The 24,107-nt window shown below is 47.7% G+C and overlaps 1 protein-coding gene across 1 annotated transcript in view; it reads right to left on the bottom strand.

Moving 5' to 3' along the window:
• Positions 1–23,548, bottom strand: part of LOC141069534 (glutathione S-transferase theta-1-like) — a 42,054-nt gene extending 18,506 nt beyond the window's left edge. Inside the window, exons 1-2 of the mRNA XM_073559176.1 lie at positions 23,357–23,548; positions 1,737–1,824 (exon numbers count right to left, since the gene is read on the bottom strand). Of these exons, the coding sequence (XP_073415277.1) occupies positions 1,737–1,824; positions 23,357–23,471 (203 nt within the window). The 5' untranslated portion in view covers positions 23,472–23,548. The remainder of the gene's footprint in view (positions 1–1,736; positions 1,825–23,356) is intronic.
• Between the last annotated feature and the right edge of the window lie 559 nt (positions 23,549–24,107).

Genomic DNA, 24,107 nt, shown 5'->3' with positions numbered 1-24,107 from the left:
AACCAGTTTTTGGAGCAGTAAGGATTGAGCCAGTGGCATCAAATTTGTCACGAATGCGGTAAATGGTTTGTCTCTTTGGGGCTTGAGTACCAAATGTTTCAACCCACCTTTCATTTTCCAAAGAGTCTGTGAAGAATGAAAAGTGGAATCTGATTGGTTGCTAAGGACAACTGAGTCAGTTTCACCTTACACCATGTTTGATAAATCTCCCCCTTCATAACCCTATTACACATACTGTCCACCTACTTTTGGATATATATATATATACATACATACACACACACTGTATATACTTGAGTATAAGCCGACCCGAGTATAAGCCGAGGCCCCTAATTTTGCCACAAAAAAAAACGGGAAAAAAACTTATTGACTCGAGTATAAGCCTAGGGTGGAAAATGCAGCAGCTACTGGTAAATTTCAAAAATAAAAATAGATACCAATAAAAGAAAATTAATTGAAACATCAGTAGGTTAAATGTTTTTGAATATCCATATTGAATCAGGAGCCCCATATAATGCTCCATACAGTTTATGATGGGCCCCAAAAGATGCGCCATACAAAATACGCCCCATATAATACTCCATAAAGTTCATGATGGCCCCATAAGATGCTCCATACAAAAAATATGCCCCATATAATGCTGCACAAAGGTTAATAATGGCCCCATAAGATGCTCCATAGAATAATATGTCCCATATGCTGCTCCATAAAGGTTGATGGCCCCATAAGATGCTCCATAGATATATATGCCCCATAAGATGCCCCATATAATGCTGCATAAAGGTTGATGGCCCCATAAGATGCTCCGTAGATATATATGCCCTATATGCTGCTGCAATTAAACAAAAAAAAAATTACATAGTCCCCTCTCGTCGCTGGAGGCCAGGTGCTGGTGTCCTGAGCAGGCGGAGACACCGTCGTGCTATGGGGGCCAGGTGCCGGTGTCCTGAGCAGGTGGGGACACCAATGTGCTATGGGCGCCGGGTGCCAGTGTTCTGAGTAGGCGGGGACACCGATGCGCTATGGGGGCCAGGTGCTGGTGTCGCCACTGGCTCAGGTCCCCGGCACCTGCGATATTCACCTATCCCCATTCCACCGCCGTGCGCCACTCTGTCTTCTGGGTCTCTGCAGTGACTGTTCAGGCAGAGGGAGTGCACTAACCACGTCATCGCGCCCTCTGACCTGAACGTCACAGCCAGAGGACGCGGAAGACAGAGCGGCGCGTGGTGGTGGAGCAGGGACAGGTAAATATCGTATGGCTCCCCCTGTCCTACTCAGCCCCTCCTGGCGTGGTCTCTGCACTTCCCTGCTTATCAGATGGTCTCCGGCGCCGGCAGCTCCTTTCACAGTTCAGCGGTCACGTGGTACAGCTCATTAAAGTAATGAATATGCACTCCATGCCTATGGGAGTGGAGTGGCGTGCATATTCATTACTTTAATGAGCGGTACCACGTGACCGCTGAACACAGGAAGAGCTGCGGCACTGGGAACCTTCTGAGAAGCATAGAAGTGCAGAGACTGCACCAAGAGGGGGTCAGTATGATCTGACAGCCGCCGGCTCCTGCGCTCCCCCTCCCCCGCCTACACCCTGGGACAATGACTCAAGTATAAGCCGAAAATGCACTTTCTGCCTAAAAAATGGGCTTAAGATCTCGGCTTATACTCGAGTATATTATATTTCTTCAGAATTAAAAAAGTTAAGTTTGATAAATTTGCTTTAACATATGATTCTTTACCTCTCCGCCATAGTGAAGTCTCCATCCTTGAGAGCCGGAACCTTACGAAGTGGATTCACCTTGCCAAAATGTTCTTTCAGCTGATCTCCTATAAAGAAAAAAAAAAAAAGGATCCAAATATTGTAACCTGTATCCAGATAAGGACATTTCCAGAAATACACTGCTGTAATCACTATCATTATACCTGTTCATTTTCACAATGTGGGCATAGTATGTGCTGCTATCAGTATCGCATTAAGGATATGATAACCTATATACAGTAATTTTAATGTCACATTTTTTTTTTTACGGATTCAAACGAAATCTGAAAAATAGTCTCCAATCCAAAGTGCAGCAGCATCTCTCCAATCCCCATGTCATAATCTGGCAGAAAAACCACTTCAGTGCCCGGGCAGAACCTGTCTAGTGGGCACGGCCTCGCTCAATACAGCGGTCCTCTAGAAGGGTTCTGCCCGAAGAATACATATCGTTCCCCGGGCAGAGAATGGCCAGTCCTCGCAGCGTACAGTGAATACTCTGGGAGGATTCACAGAGCGACTGCAGACTATTCATTTTAGACCGGACAACCCTTTTAATAAAGTTAGGTTTTATTCACCAACGACACTGTTGCGTTTTCTCTTCTTCATTTTCTCATTGCTTTCTATGGGTGAAAAAATGCTGGAAGAATTGACGTGCTGGAAATTTAAAAAACACTGTAGTGCTCAAATTCAGTCAGGAAAAAAAAGCAACAACAAAAAAATAAGTGTGTACATGAGATTTCTGAAATCTCATAGCTTTTGCTGGTACTGTAAAACGCAGCTTTATATTTGCAGAAAAATACAGCAAAAACAATTTCTGTGAAGATAGTCTAAGGGTATGTGCACACGTTAATGGGAACCAGTCACCAGCTTTTGTTTATAAACTCTGGCCATCACCTTTAAGATCATAAGCATGAAGATCCTGAAATCCCTTTATATCCTCAGACGTGCCCCTGCATACCTCCGAAAATGTGTTTTAGACTTTTCCCGCGCTGTATGTAAATTGCAATGGGTGTCTCCATATTGTGGTCAGCGCTGCCCCGAACCCTCCAAACGCCGCCTGTCTAAGACAACCACATAGTGCACAAAGTCTCGCACTTGCGCAGTGGAACCGGAGAGATGCACAGGCGCATCTCACTGTGCCCTATTGAACAGTAATCCACTGTATAGGCGCACTACGTGGATGATGGAGAGACGACATCCACTTATAAGAGGTGGCGTTTGAAGGGACCGGGGCGGTGCTGATCACAATGTGGAGAAACCCATTGGACCGGACCATGCAATTTGCATACAGCATGGGACAAGCATAAAACACATTTTTGGAGGTATACAGGGGCACGTCTGAGGTTATAAAGGGGTTGCAGGATCCTCATCCTTATGATCTTAAACCCTTTTCAACATGTAGCATAATAGTACTCAGACGCCAGACTCCCCGTTTGGTGCAGATCCAATGCTGAGCCCACACCTTTCCGGGCACATGATAGCTGATCTATACAGCTGACATGCCCGCAACAGCCACAGGTGGATTCGTGATCCACCCGTGGCTGTTAAGTTAAATGCCACTGTCAATCTCTGACAGCAGCATTTAACTTACGCTTACAAGAAGCACATCACTAATCCCGCCCATCGGTGACCCGGTCACATGATCACAGGTCACTGATGGGTCGACATGACAACCAAAGGTCTGCAGCAGACTTCTATGGTAGTCATTGCCAGATTGCGATGAGCGGTGCTCATAGCGGTGCTTTCGAGACAATTATTATTTATATAGCACCTGTGAGGTAGCGCTGTCATTCACATAGGGGATCACTCGCTTGGCAGCCAAAAACTACGTCCGGCACGGGTTTTCCATAAAACAATAACTCCATGCGGTTTATTCAGGCACCATAAACCCACAGCCACAACATAAAGTTAATTTAAACAGCATAGCTTCTATGCCAGAGCTCCACTCTGTTACCCTGTAGTCATACAGGTTATGCAATGTTCAATATGCAGGCTTTCTAGCCACCAAGTTATCTCATCCTGTCAGGGCCTCCTCATGGCTGCTTCATACTGCAGACGTTCATTCGTTCCCCTGGGAACTCTCAGATGCTGGCAGCCATTACACACAGCCACTCATGCTGTTAGCCAGGAAGCCCCATCTCCCAGCGGGACCTTCCACAATGGACCAACCGGGTCCCTGCATTCACCACATGTGACCTACCCTGGCCATCTTATATGGTCCGTAGCCACGCCCATCGGGTCACATGGCTATGACCTCACCACAGGTCCTTGAACCCTTCACACACACACTTTGCAACAGCGTTCTTAAACACACCCCCTGGGTGGGTTTGTAGGTAACTGAGTCTGCCCGTCTCCCCAGCTACCTGGAGACTTCTCCCTGACACCTTGACACAACACATCAGCAGTATCACTGCTGATCAACACACACATCAGTCTCCATCTCAAGGCCACCCACCTTGAGATACATAATGGTCATTCATGACTCTGCCATTCATCCTCACTCCTCGGACATCCACACAGCGCCCCCTATTGGACACAGTGGTCACTACACCACATACCTCCCCCCTCCGTTCAAAGCTGTGGGGTTGAACACACAGCATAACCCCAGGATCTCGAGACCGGGCACTCACTACACCTTGCCCCCCAGGTCGAGAGAACCGTCTCCATCTGTCATACGGCCTCATTCCTACGTTAGGCCTCCCCCGCCCCCAGCGGTCAGAATATCGGCCCTGATCTTTGGCCCCCGTCACAGCCTGTCTGAGTCATCAGACACTGTTTAGTCACCACATTCCTCTCCCTGTTTGTTCTGTTCCCCGACCAGCTCCCCCGGTCAGTACGGTCATAAGTCTTAGTTACGCCTACTGTCTGGCCTGAGTCTGACTCATTCAGCGTCTCACAGGAACTATGGTCTCTCAATGTCATCCTGCCAGTCGAACTACCACTTGCTGACATTCTTCGGCCATCTGCCATGTCACTTCTTGGAGGAACCGTTCGGGTCCTTACATCTTGGGTTGAAGGCAGCCGCCACCTGGTATTCCGTACCTCTTTATTGATTCGCTGACGGTCCCGCCTCAACTGCTAAATCTCTTGCAGGTACCCCACTCGATACCCACGAGCATCCAAAAGTCTCTCAGGCTCTCCACGGAGCCAACCACCATGATGGGAATCCTACCCACTTCACTGGATACCTGGTCTTCATCCTCCGGAGGGATCCTCACCCTCACCACACCAGAGTTATTGAAAAGGTCTTGCATTACCTTCCCGAGTCTTCCAACGATTCTCCCAATCAGAGCTTTGGGTACCGGAACCACATCTTTCCGCAAACCCAGCCAATCCATAGCCTCCTTCGCTAACTCTAGGCGTCGAGCAACTTTCATATTACTCCGCCTGACCAGCTGTTTGGCGTGGAAACATGGTAAATGCATCTCTTTCAGGACAGATGCCCGGTTTGCTGTATCTTCCCTGGCTGATATTATCACCAACTGCCGAGTCTCAGGTGCACAGTGCACCTTACACGCCTTGACCGCCACTTTGAAAGCCTCATGTACACCTTCCTCCGCACAGGCTTCTTGCAAGTCTTTGGGTACCTCGATTACAGATTTGAAGGTCGTGGTCTTGCTCTCTTCCTGGACAGAAGACTCTGGCTTTCCCATGGACACTTCCCTCACTACAGTTGACCCGACCGGGTGACTGTCTTCTTCAGTCCTTAGCTCACAAACTTCACAAGAGTTTACCTCTTCAGGACCCCTTGCCACGACTGGTACTGGCAGTTCCGTCTTGTTGTCACTCGCGCTCACCCGCAGTAAGTCTTCGTCCAACTTCCTCTCCTGCCGAAGATCTCTTACAGTTTCTTTGAGTTCTTCCATCTCCTCCCTAAGGGTCTTGTTCACACTTTGCCAGGTGGACAGGTGACCTCTGAGGTCCAAGACTTCTTTCTCGAGCTCCTCGACCCTGTGCTCGGCCGTTTGTCTTAAGACTCTTTCTCGTTTAACATGTTCTTCTACCTCTTCTCTGAGGGCCTTATTCAGTCCTTGCCACGTTACCAGGTGACCTTTGAGCTCAGAGACTTCTTTTTCTAGTTCCTCTAGTCTGTGGTCCCTGTCTCTCTCAGAGCCTCAGTAATCCCCAGAGTCTGAGTCACCCCGACCTGCCGAGCAATCTCTCCCGCTACCCATTAACCGTGTGAATACTCCAGCCGTCTTATCGACCAGGTCAACGTCAGTCCTGTCACGAGATGTCAGGTCCGTCCGTTGGGCCGACGTACCCCTTTTCCCGGTCACTTCTACCTCTGACCTCTCCACGTCAGGAGCCGTCACCGTCTTAGTATCGGTTAGCCCAACCGTAGGAACGTCTCCACCCTCCAGGGATATGACATCAAATCTGACAAAGTCCCGGCCCCACTCCAAGGCATACACTAAGTCTGGTGGTATACTGCCACCTTGGCACTCACTGCCTCGGATCCCCTCAAACATTACTCTGTCTACTGCACAGTTCACCGTGACACCATGTTTACAGCGAACCTGGACCATTTTCTCGGTCAGACTGAAAGTGAGAGGAGTTCCTACCAGAATCACCTGACTCTTAGTCCAACTGTCCCGAGATTCCTTCCCGGTGCAGCATCACAGTACACACTTGGGCCAGTCATCATCCGGAAAGAATATCCCACATTCTGGAAACAACATACAGGAACACTGCGATTCCTCTTTTGCCACACCGGTCCCTTTCTGGACCACCACCCCAATTTGGGTCACCGCCCACCTCTGGGACTCCACCTCTTTTGGGGCCACCACCTCGATTTGGGACTCCACCCCCTTTGGGCTACCACCCTGATTTGGGACTCCACCCCCTTTTGGGCTACCACCTCAATTTGGGCCACCACCCCCTTTCGGGATTTCCCCATGTCCGCTATACCGGTCTTCTCAGACCACAGTTCACACCACACAGTTTATGTCTCTTACGATACCACACAAGTCCTTGTTGGCACCACCACAGCTCCTGCTGTCACCGATCTTCGACACCACCGGCTGCCGTTCACACACAGCTGCTGGTGTCACCTTCGTAACCCCACCGAGTTACCGGAAGCAGCTTGTCCCCTTTGTAACCCCACCGAGTTACAGGAAGCCGCTTGTCACCTTCTTGACTCCCACTGAGCCACCGCAAGCTGAGTTGAGACAAGAGAGAGAAAAAAACACCACAAAAACTCACGTGTCCTGTCTGTGTGCTATTCAGGATGTTCCGTCTCCGCCTGAGACCGTCCAACACACAGGGCACCGGGTGCGATTCAGGGAACGACCCTCCTCCCAGGGTCTCCCCACACACTGGCCTCACCAGGTCCAGGGGCTCGGCGGGTGCTCTTCAGGACATCCGTCTTCGCCTGAGACTGCCCAACACTCGTGCCTCACCAGGTCCAAGGTCATACCACGTGCTCCCGGGATCTGATTCTTTCTCCTAGAATCTCCCAACACTGACCCTCCAGGACTTTTCCTCGCTTAACCCTCCAGGTACACAGTCTTACTCACTGACCCAGGTCAGTACCACATGAACACCTATCCGTTACCTGTGTCGGCCACACAGGTCCTCGGGTACCTCTTCTCCGCAGAGGCACCCTAGCAATCACCAGTCTCTTTCTCCTGGGGAAGCGGCCGCACTGGGCTCACCGATCCGGACAGTGCCTTATTCACTAGGCCGCCACACGGTTCCAGAACCACAGCCGGACAGTGGCTTCCCCAAATGCAGGCCGTCACAGGCTCTGCTCACACACGTGGCCGGTCAGCATACTACACGGCTTTCTCGTCCGTCAGCCCTCCTGGCTCAGCGCTGCCCTTAGAAACCGAATTTTGCAGTCCTCTTCCGTTGCTCCCAGCAACAAGGCTACAATATTGCCCTTTGCAATCTCCACCAATTGTGAGGTAGCGCTGTCATTCACATTCAAATATAATGTTTACACACACAAAACAAATATAAGTGAGCATCTTTAGATAGATACATATATCTATAGATAGATGTATTTATTTAGAGATACATGTATTATTATTTATTTATATAGCACCTGTGAGGTAGCGCTGTCATTCACATAGGGGATCACTCGCTTGGCAGCCAAATAACCACGTCCAGCATGGGTTTTCCATAAAACAATAACTCCATGCGGTTTATTCAGGCACCAAAAACCCACAGCCACAACATAAAGTTCATTTAAACAGCATAGCGTCTATGCCAGAGCTCTACTCTGTTACCCTGTAGTCATCCAAGTTATGCAATGTTCAATATGCAGGCTTTCTAGCCACCAAGTTATCTCACCCTGTCAGGGTCTCCTCATGGCTGCTTCATACTCCAGACGTTCATTCGTTCCTCTGGGTACTCTCAGATGCTGGCAGCCATTACACACAGCCACTTCACATGCAGAGGGGTGAAGACCCTGCCCTTGCGGACTTATATTCTATGGGATAGTGGGGAAGAGACAGAAGGTCAGTGGTGCATCAGCTTTGGTGGTTTAGAGGCGACGGCTCAGGCGGTGGTGAGGCGGCAGAATAGTTATTGCAGGCTCTAAGCTTTCCTGAAAAGATGGGTTTTCAGGTTCCGTTTGAAGGCTCTGAGGGTGGTGGATAACCGGACGTGTTGAGGCATGGCGTTCCCGAGGATAGGGGATATTCGGGAGAAATCTTGGAGGCGGTTGTGTGAGGAACGAATAAGTGTGGAGGAGAGTAGGAGGTTTTGGGAGGATCGAAGATTACGTGAGGGAAGATTTTGGGAGAATAGTTCAGAGATATAGGGAGGGGATAGGTTGTGGATGGCTTTGTAGGTCAGTGTTAGTAGTTTGAACTGGATTTGTTGATGAATTGGGAGCCAGTGGAGGGGGATTTGCAGTGGGGAGAGACAGGGGAGTAGCGAGGAGAGAGGTGGATTAGTCGTGCAGCAGAGTTGAGGACAGACTGGAGTGGTGCAAGGGAGTTAGCAGGGAGGCTACAGAGGAAAGTGTTGCAGTAGTCAAGGCGGGAGATAATGAGGGTATGTACAAGAGTTTTAGTAGATTGAGGGCTGAGGAAGGGACGGATTCTGGAAATATTTTTGAGTTGGAAGCAACAGGAGGTGGCAAGAGTTTGGACGTGTGGTTTGAAGGACAGGGCAGAGTCGAGAGTTACTCCGAGGCAGCGATTTCAGGTGCGGTAGAGAGCGTGATGCCGTTTACCATAATAGATAGATCGGGTAGGGAAGATACGTGAGATGGAGGAAAGATAATGAGTTTAGTTTTGTCTACATTGAGTTTTAGGAAGAGAGAGGTGAAAAAGGAGGATATGGCTGATAGACACTCCGGGATTCTGGACAGTAGAGAGGTGACATCTGGGCCAGAGAGGTAGATCTGAGTGTCGTCTGCATACAGGTGGTACTGGAAGCCATGGGACTTTATGAGTTGTCCTAGGCCAAGAGTATGGATGGAAAAAAGTAGGGGCCCCAGGACAGAGCCTTGGGGGACTCCAACAGAGAGGAGGCGGGATGAGGAGGTAGTGTGGGAAACACAATGTGCGGTCAGAAAGGTATGAGGCAATCCAGGACAGGGCAAGGTCTTTGATGCCAAGGGAAGAAAGAATCTGTAGCAGTAGGCAGTGGTCGACTGTGTCGAAGGCAGAGGACAGGTTGAGAAGGAGGAGGGTGGAGAACTGTCTGTTAGCTTTGGCTGTAAAGGTAGTGTCACACTTAGCGATGCACCAGCGATTCCGACCAGCCATATGACGCGGTCAGGATCGCTGGTGCATCGCTAAGTGGTCACTAGTGAGCTGCCACACAGGGAGATCTCACCAGCGACATAGCAGGGGTCGGGGGTCGCTACTTACCTGTCAGACGAGGCGATCCTGACGACCTCCCGCCCGCGTCCACGCGTCGCTCGTCGACCCCACAGGAAGCCCAGCAGGAAGCTGACGACGAGAAACGGTCCAGGACGTTCTTGCGCGATCAGCGATAACCAGCGGGGAGCCGGTCGGAGGTAAGTATCAGACATAGCGATATCGCTAGCAATATCGCTATAACGTCACAAAAACCAGTGACGTTATAGCGATATTGCTTAGTGTGACAGGCCCTTTAGTCATTAGTAATTTTGGTCAGGGCAGTTTCAGTGGAGTGGTGGGGGCGGAAGCCAGATTGGAGGATGTCAAGGAGGGCGTTAGATGAGAGGTGGGAGGAAAGTTTAGCATGGACATGCTGTTCAAGGAGTTTGGAAGCAAACAGGAGCAGCGATATGGGGCGATAGCTGGGCATAGCAGTTGGGTCAAGGTTTGATTTTTTGAGGATGGGTGTTAGGGTGGCATGTTTGAAGGCAGAGGGGAAGGTACCAGAAGATAGCGATAGGTTGAAGAGATGGGTTAGGGCTGGAATGATCATGTTAGTGAGGTTGGGGAGCAGGTGGGAAGGGATGGGGTCAAGTGCACAGGTGGTGAGGTGTGATTTGGAAAGTAGATGAGTAAGCTCTCCTTCAGTGATGTTGGAGAGGGAGATTATTAGGGAAGGGTAGAGGTCTGGCATGTGGAGTGGTTGGGGTGGTGGAACAGTAAACGTTTGCCTTGTTTGGTCAATCTTGTTTTTGAAGTAGGTGGCAAAGTGTTCGACAGAGAAAAGGGGAGTTGGAGGTGGCAGTGGTGGGCGGAGGAGAGAGTTAAATGTGCTGAACAGTTGTTTTGGGTTGTGGGATAATGAAGATACACAAGGTTTGTGAAATTTGTCTGGTTAGCAGAGGTGAGGGCTGATTTGAAGGCAAGTATAGCTTGTATGAGAGCAGTGAAGTCGTCTGGCAGGTGTGTTTTCTTCCAATGCCGCTCCGCGACGCTGGATGCTTGTCGAAGTTTTTTGGTGAGGTTGTTGTGCCAGGGTTGCCTGTTTGTCGCACTTTGCCATGCATGAGAGGGGTGACTGAGTCTATGGCTGATGTGAGGGTGGCGTTGTAGAAAGCAGTGGCATTGACCGTGTTGTGGAGTGAAGATATGGAGGACAGAAGTAGAAGAGAGTCTGTGAATGTCTAGGTGTGCGAGGTTTCTGCGAGGATGTGCTTGTGGCTGGACATGGGGGGCAGGTGAGAAGGACAAGGTTGAGAAGGTGAGTAGATGGTGGTCAGATAGGGGGAAGGGAGAGGTTGTGAGATTGGGTAGGGAACAGAGGCGGGTGAAGATGAGGTCTAATGTAGGTCCATCTCTGTGGGTGGCTGTGGAGGACTACTGAGTAAGTCCAAAGGATGAGGTAAGTGACAGGAGTTTAGAGGCTGCTGGGTGTCAATGGGGATGTTGAAGTCCCCCATGATGATGGTGGGGATGTCAGCAGAGAGAAAGTGGAGGAGCCAGGTGGAGAATTGGTCGATGAAGGCAGTGGCTGAGCCCGGTGGTCGGTATATGACAGCCATTTGCAGATTAGAAGGAGAGTAGATATGGACAGAGTGAACCTCGAAAGAAGGGAGGATAAGGGAGGGTGGGGGTTGGATAGGGTTAAGGAGCAGTTTTTAGAAAGGCAGAAACCCACTCCTCCCCAATGTCCATTGCCAGGGCGAGGAGTGTGGGTAAAGTGGAGACCGCCATAACTCAGTGCGGCCGGGGAGGCCGTGTCAGGGGGTGTCAGCCAGGTCTCAGTGAGGGCCAGGAAGGAAAGGTTGCGGGAGGTAAAGAGGTTGTGGATCACGTGGAGCTTGTTGCAGATGAAGCGAGCATTCCAAAGTGCTCCAAAGAGAGGGTGAGGGAGGGTGGGGGTCAGTGGCACAGGTTTTAAGTGTGAGGGATATAGATATATCAATAGATAGATACAGTTGTGGCCAAAAGTATTGACACCCCTGCAATTCTGTCAGATAATACTCAGTTTCTTCCTGAAAATGATTGCAAACGCAAATTCTTTGGTATTATTATCTTCATTTAATTTGTCCTAAATGAAAAAACACAAAAGAGAATGAAGCAAAAAGCAAAACATTGATCATTTCACACAAAACTCCAAAAATGGGCCAGACAAAAGTATTGGCACCCTCAGCCTAATACTTGGTTGCACAACCTTTAGCCAAAATAACTGCGACCATCCGCTTCCGGTAACCATCAATGAGTTTCTTACAATGCTCTGCTGGAATTTTAGACCATTCTTCTTTGGCAAACTGCTCCAGGTCCCTGATATTTGAAGGGTGCCTTCTCCAAACTGCCATTTTTAGATCTCTCCACAGGTGTTCTATGGGATTCAGGTCTGGACTCATTGCTGGCCACCTTAGAAGTCTCCAGTGCTTTCTCTCAAACCATTCTATAGTGCTTTTTGAAGTGTGTTTTGGGTCATTGTCCTGACCCATGACCTCTGAGGGAGACCCAGCTTTCTCACACTGGGCCCTACATTATGCTGCAAAATTTGTTGATAGTCTTCTGACTTCATAATACCATGCACATGGTCAAGCAGTCCAGTGCCAGAGGCAGCAAAGCAACCCCAAAACATCAGGGAACCTCCGCCATGTTTGACTGTAGGGACCGTGTTCTTTTCTTTGAATGCCTCTTTTTTTCTCCTGTAAACTCTATGTTGATGCCTTTGCCCAAAAAGATCTACTTTTGTCTCATCTGACCAGAGAACATTCTTCCAAAACGTTTTAGACTTTTTCAGGTAAGTTTTGGCAAACTCCAGCCTGGCTTTTTTATGTCTTGGGGTAAGAACTGGGTCTCCTACCATACAGTCTCTTATCATTCAGACGCCGACGGATAGTACGGGTTGACACTGTTGTACCCTCGGACTGCAGGGCAGCTTGAACTTGTTTGGATGTTAGTCGAGGTTATTTATCCAACATCCGCACAATCTTGCATTGAAATCTCTTGTCAATTTTTCTTTTCCATCCACATCTAGGGAGGTTAGCCACAGTGCCATGGGCTTTAAACTTCTTGATGACACTGCGCACGGTAGACACAGGAACATTCAGGTCTTTGGAGATGGACTTGTAGCCTTGAGATTGCTCATGCTTCCTCACAATTTGGCTTCTCAAGTCCTCAGACAGTTCTTTGGTCTTCTTTCTTTTCTCCATGCTTAATGTGGTACACACAAGGACACAGGACAGAGGTTGAGTCAACTTTAATCTATGTCAACTGGCTGCAAGTGTGATTTAGTTATTGCCAACACCTGTTAGGTGCCACAGGTAAGTTACAGGTGCTCTTAATTACGCAAATTAGAGAAGCATCACATGATTTTTCAAACAGTGCCAATACTTTTGTCCACCCTCTTTTTTTATGTTTGGTGTGGAATTATATCCAATTTGGCTTTAGGACAATTCTTTTTGTGTTTTTTCATTTAAGACAAATTAAATGAAGATAATAACATCAAAGAATTTGTATTTGCAATCATTTTCAGGAAGAAACTGAGTATTATCTGACAGAATAGCAGGGGTGTCAATACTTTTGGCCACAACTGTAATACCAAGCCTGATGTTTCAGTAATGAACATGATAAAATGGTACATAAAGAGTGTCGGGTATTGAGGTGCGAGACTCATGTGTGTTTCTCGCAAGTGTGACCCCGGCCTTAAACACAATCTGTTTAATAATAAAAAAAATTGCGTGGGCTCCCTCGTAATTTTCAAAACCAGAACAGGGAAACCAGCGACTGAGGGCAGATGTTTATAGCCTGGGAAGGGGGTAATACCCATGGAGCTTCCCAAGCTATTAATATCAGCTCACAGCTGTATATTTAGTCTTTACTGGCCATTAAAGTAGGGGACCCCCAAAAAATGACATAGTATCCCCCTATAATTAATAACCAGAAAAGGCTATGCAGACAGCTGCGGGCTGATATTCATAGCCTAGGAAGGGGACCCCTGGCTAAAAACACCAGCTCTCAGCCACCCCAGAAATGGTGCATCTCCAAGGTGCGCTAATTCTGGCACTTAGCCTCTCTCTTCCCACTTGCCCTGTAGCAGTGGCAAGTGGGATAATAGTTGTGGGGTTGCTGTCATCTTTATATTATAAGGTGACATCAAGCTCAAGGCTTAGTAATGGAGAGGTGTCAATAACACACCTATCCATTACTAATCCTATAGTTGTTACATGTTAAATAAAGACACAGCCAAAATAAAGTATTTTAATGAAATAAAACAGCACAGTTTCCCATATTTATTATACACCTAATCCACGCGAAGCCCTCGATCTCCTGCACAAAAAATAAAAATAAAAAAAATAAACCAACACAAATACTCACTGTTCCGATGTAATCCATTTAATAATGAGTATCCCACGACGATCTCCCGTGTAGAACAGTGACATCGGGAAATGTGACTGCTCTACAGGGACTCCGGTGATACACTGACAGGAGGTAATGGCTCCTGCAGTGCATCACTGAAGAGGTCACCGGAGTTCGTGCTCTCACTTTACAGCACCGTTGAGTGAGCATTTTCTAACACAGCGTTGTCGGTGACAGCATGAACTCAGGTGAACTCTCTCAAGGCGGCGGAAGGATACACTGCGGAGGATTACTTCCGGTCAGTGCATCGCCGGAGGCCCTCCCAATGTCACTGTTCTACATGGGAGATCATCGTGAGACACTCATGATTAAATGGACTACGGCGGAAAGGTAAGTACAGGTTGATTTATTATTTTATTTTTGTTACAGGAGAATGAGGGCGTCGGGGACTAGGCTTTTGGTGAGCATGTACTGTATGGTTTGGTTTTTTTTTACAATTGAACACAGGCATCGTCTGATGGGACTACTGTCCCATCATTGGCTAATGCTGTCACTGTTATAGCCGGATGGGAGCAGTAGTCCCATCAGACAATGCCTGGCTACACAGAGCCGCACACACAAAGAGATACACACAGACCCACACACACACCTCCGCCGACACACCTTTCTTCCTTTCTGCAGCGTTTTTAGCATGAAACTCCGCAGCAAAACCGCAAACCTTTTTACACCTGCGGTTTTGCTGCGGATTTGACTGACTTAATGGTGTTCAATGAGTGCATAAACGCTGCAGATCCGCAAACAGAATTGACATGCTGCGAAAAATAAAACACTGAGAATCAGTGCAGATTTTTCTGCAGCATATGCACACCACTTCTGGATTTCCATTGATTAACATTGGTTGAGCACCACATTGCGGATTTGGTGCAATTCCACGTGTCCGAAACCGCTGCGGATCCGCAACAAAATCTGTAACGTGTGCACATAGCCTAAGGCCGCAACCATCTAGTCGGTAAGTGACTGTGTGGATGCAAATCACATACTTATGGTTACGTGTCCGCCGTCGGAGAATCCTCGCAGTGCGCAGTTCAGACTTGTTCACCAAGGCTGGACAAACCCTTTAAGGGGAACCTGTCATGTAAAAAAACTATTAACCTGCAGACATGGTGTTAACCGCATTCTCTGCACTGATGTGCCACCTGTCAGCAGAGCCGGCGTTAGGGTCAGGCAGACCAGGCAGTTGCCTAGGGCCCCCACTCCAAGGGGCCCCCAGGCAGTGGCGTGCCGATGCCGCTAAGAGCAGCCTACCACGTGGCCGCTATGGGGCCCATGGCCGTCCCCCATCTTGCATTCAACTTATCGGCATCATAGATGCCGATACAGTTGAAAGCAGTGATGGAGGAGAGAGCCTCAGCTGACGCTACATCTCCCTTCACTCCCGCTCTGCTTGTGACTCAGCGAGCGCGCGATGATGTCACATCATCGTGCGCCACGCTGTGCCAGGAGTGGAGCTGCTGAGACAGGAGTAGAGCCTGGAGTAGCGCAGGGAATGAGGAGAGGTTGAGTATTGTGTGCGTTTATATATTTGGGTACTATGTTGGCTGCACTACACTGTGTGTGTCTGCATTATAGTCTGTGTTTTGGCATTATACTATGTGTGTGGGGGGCTGCACTATACTGTGTCACACTGTGTGGGGGGACTGCACTATACTGTGTAACTGTGTGGGGGGGCTGCATTATTCTGTGAGTGGGGGGGCTGCACTATACTGTGTGTGTGTGGCTGCATTACTCTGAAGGGTTGCAGTTTACTCTGAGGGGGCTACATTATACTGTGTGTATTATAACAAAAAAGCCCAATACCTTATACAACATTAATGGCGGTAACCTATTATAATGATTACCCGCCATGTTAATGAGTCGTTCCACTCCATAAGCATAAATGTATACACAGAGAAACATGGAGTGACTGAATCCAAAAGGAATTTTAGTAAAGTATAACAAATTTTATTATAACAATTGTGTACAATAAATATTCATAGCAAAATTGCACATAACTAGCTGACACCAAAAACCAGGGGGAAAGGCGGATGGGGGGATGACACATAACCCATTGCACCAAGAAATAACACCATACTTTATGGAAAGCCCAGATGGTATATAGATAAAGCACTGCTGCCTATAATCATTAGATTGAAGTCACAACCATAATGGGTCTGAGAGGGCAGCAAGCTTAGAAGGCTAACACTAATGGGAAGGAGTAGCGGTAAGCACATCCCATACCCAGCATAATAACGCCATAGTGGCAAAATATAAACCCCAGGGAGAGCTTACCGAAAGTGCCCAGGTACCCCAGAGTGTGGAGAGATCCCCACACTGGGTATGGGATGTGCTTACCGCTACTCCTTCCCATTAGTGTTAGCCTTCTAAGCTTGCTGCCCTCTCAGACCCATTATGGTTGTGACTTCAATCTAATGATTATAGGCAGCAGTGCTTTATCTACCGTATATACTCGAGTATAAGTGGATCCGAGTATAAGTCGACCCCCCTAAATTTGCCTCAAAAACCTGGGAAAACGTATTGACTCGAGTATAAGTCTAGGGTGGGAATTGCCGAAGATACTGGTAAATTTAATGCTGCACAACATACAGTATGCCCCCAAAATGCTGCACAGTGAATGCTGGCCCAAATAACGCTGCACAACATACAGTATGCCCCCAAAATGCAGCACAGTGAATGCTGGCCCAAATAATGCTGCACAACATACAGTATGCCCCCAAAATGCTGCACAGTGAATGCTGGCCCAAATAACGCTGCACAACATATGCCCCCATAAATGCAGCACAGTGAATGCTGGCCCAAATAACACTGCACAACATACAGTATGCCCCCAAAATGCTGCACAGTGAATGCTGGCCCAAATAACGCTGCACAACATATACCCCCATAAATGCTGCACAGTGAATGGTGGCCCAAATAACGCTGCACAACATATGCCCCCATAAATGCTGCACAGTGAATGCTGGCCCAAATAACGCTGCACAACATACAGTATGTCCCCAAAATGCAGCACAGTGAATGCTGGCCCAAATAATGCTGCACAACATACAGTATGCCCCCAAAATGCTGCACAGTGAAGGCTGGCCCAAATAATGCTGCACAACATACAGTATGCCCCCAAAATGCTGCACAGTGAATGCTGGCCCAAATAACGCTGCACAACATACAGTATGCCCCCAAAATGCTGCACAGTGAAGGCTGGCCCAAATAATGCTGCACAACATACAGTATGCCCCCAAAATGCTGCACAGTGAATGCTGGCCCAAATAACGCTGCACAACATATGCCCCCATAAATGCTGCACAGTGAATGGTGGCCCAAATAACGCTGCACAACATATGCCCCCATAAATGCTGCACAATGAATGCTGGCCCAAATAATGCTGCACAACATACAGTATGCCCCCAAAATGCTGCACAGTGAATGCTGGCCCAAATAACGCTGCACAACATATGCCCCCATAAATGCTGCACAGTGAATGCTGGCCCAAATAACGCTGCACAACATATGCCCCCATAAATGCTGCACAGTGAATGCTGGCCCAAATAACGCTGCACAACATATGCCCCCATAAATGCTGCACAGTGAATGCTGGCCCAAATAACGCTGCACAACATATGCCCCCATAAATGCTGCACAGTGAATGGTGGCCCAAATAACGCTGCACAACATATGCCCCCATAAATGCTGCACAGTGAATGCTGGCCCAAATAACGCTGCACAACATATGCCCCCATAAATGCTGCACAGTGAATGGTGGCCCAAATATCGTAATGCTGCCCCCAAAGTGATAGGATTACCAGTAGTGTTGAGCATTCCGATACCGCAAGTATCGGGTATCGGCCGATACTTGCTGTATCGGAATTCCGATACCGACTTCCGATATTTTTTCAATATCGGAATTCGGCATCGGAATCGGAAGTTCAGTTGATTGACGGCCTGACGTCATCATGATGCGCGGTGTGTGCGCATCATGATGCGCCGTCATTTCGGGCCTTCCGGGGGTCTCTGCCGGCCTGCCGGGGGGCTGTGCCGGCCTGCCGGGGGGCTGTGTGGACTGCCCGGGGTCTGTACCGGCCTGCCGGGGGGCTGTGCCGGCCTGCCGGTGGTCTGTGCACCCTGTGGGGGTCTGTACCGGCCTGCCGGGGGGCTGTGCTGATGTCCGGGGGTCTGTGCAAGCATCGTCCGATGGGACTACAAGTCCCATCGGGCGATGCCTGCTACCATGACAGTGATTGACACATTAGCCAATGATGGGACAGTAGTAGTCCCATCATCCGGCTAATGTGTTAAATGTTAAAAAAAAAAAAAAAAAAAAATACTACATACATACTACATGCATGCTACATACATACTACATGCTACATACATACTACATGCTACATACATACTACATACATGCTACATGCATGCTACATACATACTACATGCTACATACATACTACATACATGCTACATACATACTGCATGCTACATACATACTACATACATACTACATACATACATACATACTACATACATACTACATATATACTACATGCATGCTACATACATACTACATGCTACATACATACTACATACATGCTACATACATACTGCATGCTACATACATACTACATACATACTACATACATACTACATGCATGCTACATACATACTACATGCATGCTACATACATACTACATGCATGCTACATACATACTACATGCTACATACATACCACATACATACTACATACATACTACATACTACATATATACTACATGCATGCTACATACATACTACATGCTACATACATACCACATACATACTACATACATACTACATACATACTACATGCTACATACATACTACATATATACTACATGCATGCTACATACATACTACATGCTACATACATACCACATACATACTACATACATACTACATACATACTACATGCTACATACATACTACATATATACTACATGCATGCTACATACATACTACATGCTACATACATACCACATACATACTACATACATACTACATACATACTACATGCTACATACATACTACATATATACTACATGCATGCTACATACATACTACATATATACTACATGCATGCTACATACATACTACATGCTACATGCATGCTACATACATACTACATACATACTACATGCTACATACATACCACATATATACTACATACATACAATACATTCATACAATACATACATAGACATACAGTACATATAACATAGAGTAACATACTTACCAATACTTGTCACATTGTTCCCCGAAGCCATTGTCTTTTCCGGGATAAATATTAACATAACAAACCACAAAAATACTCACCCACGATCCGAAGCAGTCCACGAGTGTGTCCCACGACGATCTTGGGTAGAGAACGGCAGCATCAGATGATGCTGCCGTTCTCTACGGGCTGCAGGAATCCAATGACGGAAGGTAGGTATCCTTCCGCACTGTATTCCTCCGCCACTTAAAAAAAAAAAAGTCCCTAGTCTCACTTTATGCCATTGCTGCGTGGGAAATTCCCACACAGCAATGGCATAAAGTGAGACTAGGGACTTTTTTTTTTTTTAAGTGGCGGAGGAATACAGTGCGGAAGGATACCTACCTTCCGTCATTGGATTCCTGCAGCCCGTAGAGAACGGCAGCAACAGCTGATGCTGCAGTTCTCTACCCAAGATCGTCGTGGGACACACTCGTGGACTGCTTCGGATCGTGGGTGAGTATTTTTGTGGTTTGTTATGTTAATATTTATCCCGGAAAAGACAATGGCTTCGGGGAACAATGTGACAAGTATTGGTAAGTATGTTACTCTATGTTATATGTACTGTATGTCTATGTATGTATTGTATGAATGTATTGTATGTATGTAGTATATATGTGGTATGTATGTAGCATGTAGTATGTATGTAGTATGTATGTAGCATGTAGTATGTAGCATGCATGTAGTATATATGTAGTATGTATGTAGCATGTAGTATGTATGTAGTATGTATGTAGCATGCATGTAGCATGCAGTATGTATGTAGCATGCATGTAGTATATATGTAGTATGTATGTAGCATGTAGTATGTAGCATGCATGTAGTATATATGTAGTATGTAGCATGTAGTATGTATGTAGCATGCATGTAGTATATATGTGTTATGTATGTAGCATGTAGCATGCATGTAGCATGTAGTATGTATGTAGCATGCATGTAGTATATATGTAGTATATATGTGGTATGTATGTAGCATGCAGTATGTATGTAGCATGCATGTAGTATATATGTAGTATGTATGTTGCATGTAGTATTTATGTAGTATGAATGTAGTATGTATGTAGTATGTAGTATGAATGTAGCATGTATGTAGTATGCATGTTGTATGTATGTAGCATGTAATTTTTTTTTTTTTTTTTTACATTTAACACATTAGCCGGATGATGGGACTACTACTGTCCCATCATTGGCTAATGTGTCAATCACTGTCATGGTAGCAGGCATCGCCCGATGGGACTTGTAGTCCCATCGGACGATGCCTGCACAGACCCCCGGAGCCTGCACAGCCCCCCGGCAGGCCGGCACAGCCCCCCGGAGCCTGCACAGCCCCCCGGCAGGCCGGCACAGCCCCCCGGCAGGCCGGCACAGCCCCCCGGAGCCTGCACAGACCACCGGCAGGCCGGCACAGACCACCGGAGCCTGCACAAACCCCCTGGCAGGCCGGCACAGCCCCCCGAAAGGCCCGTACAGACCCCAGAGAGGCTGTACAAGGGCAGGAAAGGGTTTTTCTTATTCCGATACCGGAAGTCCCATAGACTTGAATGGGACTTCCGGTATCAGAATCGGCGATACCGATACTTTTTTTAAAGATCGGCCGATACCATCCGATACGATACTTTGAAGTATCGGACGGTATCGCTCAACTCTAATTACCAGTAATCCTATCATGTTGCTGCCGCTGCCGCTGCCCCTGCTGGAATTAAAAAAAAACAAAAACATATACTCACCTACGTTGATGACAGCTGCTCCTGAGCGTCGCCGGCTCTTCAGTGACTCAGGCAGAGGGCGCGTGCTTTCCACGTCATCGCGCCCCCTGCACGTCACTGCCGGAGGACGGGAGAGAGCGGCGCGCAGAGATTTTGAACGCCGCCACGGCCCTATCATCACCCGCCGCCGCCAGGATGCTGCAGGGGACCGCAGACGAACACCGGGGACCGCGGAGACGACGGGGACCAGGTAAGTTGGCACCGTGACCCGAATATAAGTCGAGGGGGGTCTTTTTCAAAACTCAACTTATACTCAAGTATATACGGTATATACCATCTGGGCTTTCCATAAAGTATGGTGTTATTTCTTGGTGCAGTGGGTTATGTGTCATCCCCCCCATCCGCCTTTCCCCCTGGTTTTTGGTGTCAGCTAGTTATGTGCAATTTTGCTATGAATATTTATTGTACACAATTGTTATAATAAAATTTGTTATACTTTACTAAAATTCCATTATACTGTGTGTGAGAGTTGCATTATGCTCTGTGAGGGGGTTGCATTATACTGTGTGTGAGAGTTGCATTATGCTCTGTGAGTGGGCTGCATTATATTGTGTGTGTGTGTGTGTATGTGTGTGTGTGGGGGGCTGCATTATACTGTGTGTGAGAGTTGCATTATGCTCTGTGAGGGGGTTGCATTATACTGTGTGTGAGAGCTGCATTATGCTCTGTGAGTGGGCTGCATTATATTGTGTGTGTGTGTGTGTGGCTGCATTATACTCTATGAGGGGGCTGCATTATACTGTGTGTGAGAGTTGCATTATGCTCTGTGAGTGGGCTGCATTATATTGTGTGTGTGTGTATGTGTGTGTGTGGGGCTGCATTATACTCTATGAGGGGGCTGCATTATACTGTGTGTGAGAGCTGCATTATATTGTGTGTGTGTGGGGCTGCATTATACTCTATGAGGGGGCTGCATTATACTGTGTGTGGGGCTGCATTATACTCTATGAGGGGGCTGCATTATACTGTGTGTGTGTGGGGCTGCATTATACTCTATGAGGGGGCTGCATTATACTGTGTGTGAGAGCTGCATTATATTGTGTGTGTGTGGGGCTGCATTATACTCTATGAGGGGGCTGCATTATACTGTGTGAGAGTTGCATTATGCTCTGTGAGGGGGTTGCGTTATACTGTGTGTGAGAGCTGCATTATGCTCTGTGAGTGGGCTGCATTATATTTGTGTGTGTGTGTGTGTGGCTGCATTATACTCTATGAGGGGGCTGCATTATACTGTGTGTGAGAGTTGCATTATGCTCTGTGAGTGGGCTGCATTATATTGTGTGTGTGTGTATGTGTGTGTGTGTGGGGCTGCATTATACTCTATGAGGGGGCTGCATTATACTGTGTGTGAGAGCTGCATTATATTGTGTGTGTGTGGGGCTGCATTATACTCTATGAGGGGGCTGCAGTATACTCTGAGGGCTGCTGCATTGCACTCTATCAAGGACCATGGGTAGTCCATTATACTATGTGGGACCTGCATTATACTGTATCAAGGACTATCTGTCACCGTCATTCTTGCTCAGGCGGTGTAAAAAAAAAAAACCTCTGGAACAAGCGTCGAATGACTTTAATAATGCCGATCACGTTCGTTTAACGGCGGGAACTCACCGCATGTAAATACAACTGAAACATTTCTCTGTGATGGTGCAATATTTTGGCATTTGGGGCCCCACTTTTGCCCAGAGCCCCACTTTGTATAAAACCAACCCTGCCTGTCAGTCAGTGTCGGGGAGCGGTATACTGAGTGGTGACTGAAGCTGGAGGCTGCAGGGAGGGATAAAGTCCATTTCCTCCTGTCAGTGGGGTTCTCAGTGTGAATGGCTTTAGAAAGCAGTTAACCTACAGATTAACCCCATATCTGCAGGTTAATAGTGGATTTTGGCACCACGGGCTCCCTTTAACGTGTGCACATACCCTAACTCAGCTATGAACGCTGTTCAGTAACTCTGCTGACTCAATCCTATGGATTTCCACAGCTGAGCAGCAGCATACAAGCCTTATATCACCAAGCACAATGCTAAGATGGAATGTGGTACAGCACACGGACACTCGATCTGTGCCCCTTATGCCGCTGCCTCACTATGAGCTCCTGGGTGCAAAGATCATCTACCACATCACTGACAGGGCCGCAGGGCAGGGGCCCCTGGGGGCCACACGGGACAGTCACCTCTGACCTGCTTCAGTGCCGGACTAAGAGGCAGAGTTTCCATCAGCCCGCACACTTCTGATACTATCTATTCAGAGACCACGGCTAATCCACCATGGCAGCAGCTGCAAGTCTCCAAAGTCTCAGGCCAACAACTGCCCCCGCACTCACATCACAAGCCCAGCGACTGACCTCGGAACAGCAGCACCTCCTGGTGGGTAAAGGGGATGTTGTTAGCCTTGGCGAAGAGATACACCGCGCGGCAGGGCTGGGAGAGCAGGTCCAGGTACAGGGTCAGGTCCGACATGATGTCTCCCCAGTTCTGTACTCGGCAGTGAGAGGCTCCGGGAAGGGACTCTGGTTACACAGCAATACCCACGCCCACGGCACGGTGTCACAGTGTAACTTCATGGCAGAAAGTCCAAGGGTGACAGCAGGAAATATGTGTGACAAAGTTCCTCACTGTCGAGATTCCTCATGCATCCTGGTCACTGCCATCTTGTTCTAATCCTCCTGTCAGGATTCTTCTAGAATTTCCTCCACACAGAGAAGCACTTTATGTGGAATTCAGAGTTTTATCCCTGTGAGAGAGCGCATGTCGGGCTCATTAGCTGTGGATTTCCCACTTGGAGTCTGCAGCATAAAATTAGGGCATGTTCACACTGCGTGTCTGTTTTTCAAGCTAAAAACGCCTCAGCATTCCTTCCTTTAGTTTTGTAATCCTGAAGCGTCTTTTGCCAGCGTTTACTGGGTCATTTCCTCAGCGTTTATTTTTCAGAGGGTTCCAGACTTTTAAAAAAAATATAGCGAAATTAAGAAAACACTAGCGTTTATTTTAAGTTTAAAAAAAGCACACAAAAAACCTTGTAGGGTCTTTTTTTGAGTCCTCCCATTGACTTACAGTAGGGGCCGCTTACAGCCTGCGATGACCTTTTTCTGGCCC

Source organism: Dendrobates tinctorius, unplaced genomic scaffold, assembly GCF_039654945.1.
Source record: "Dendrobates tinctorius isolate UK_male_01 unplaced genomic scaffold, ASM3965494v1 ptg000265l, whole genome shotgun sequence".
Classification (NCBI taxonomy): Eukaryota; Metazoa; Chordata; class Amphibia; order Anura; family Dendrobatidae; genus Dendrobates; species Dendrobates tinctorius.
Note: the sequence above shows the minus strand (reverse complement) of the source record. Positions and strands in the feature narration are given on the sequence as shown.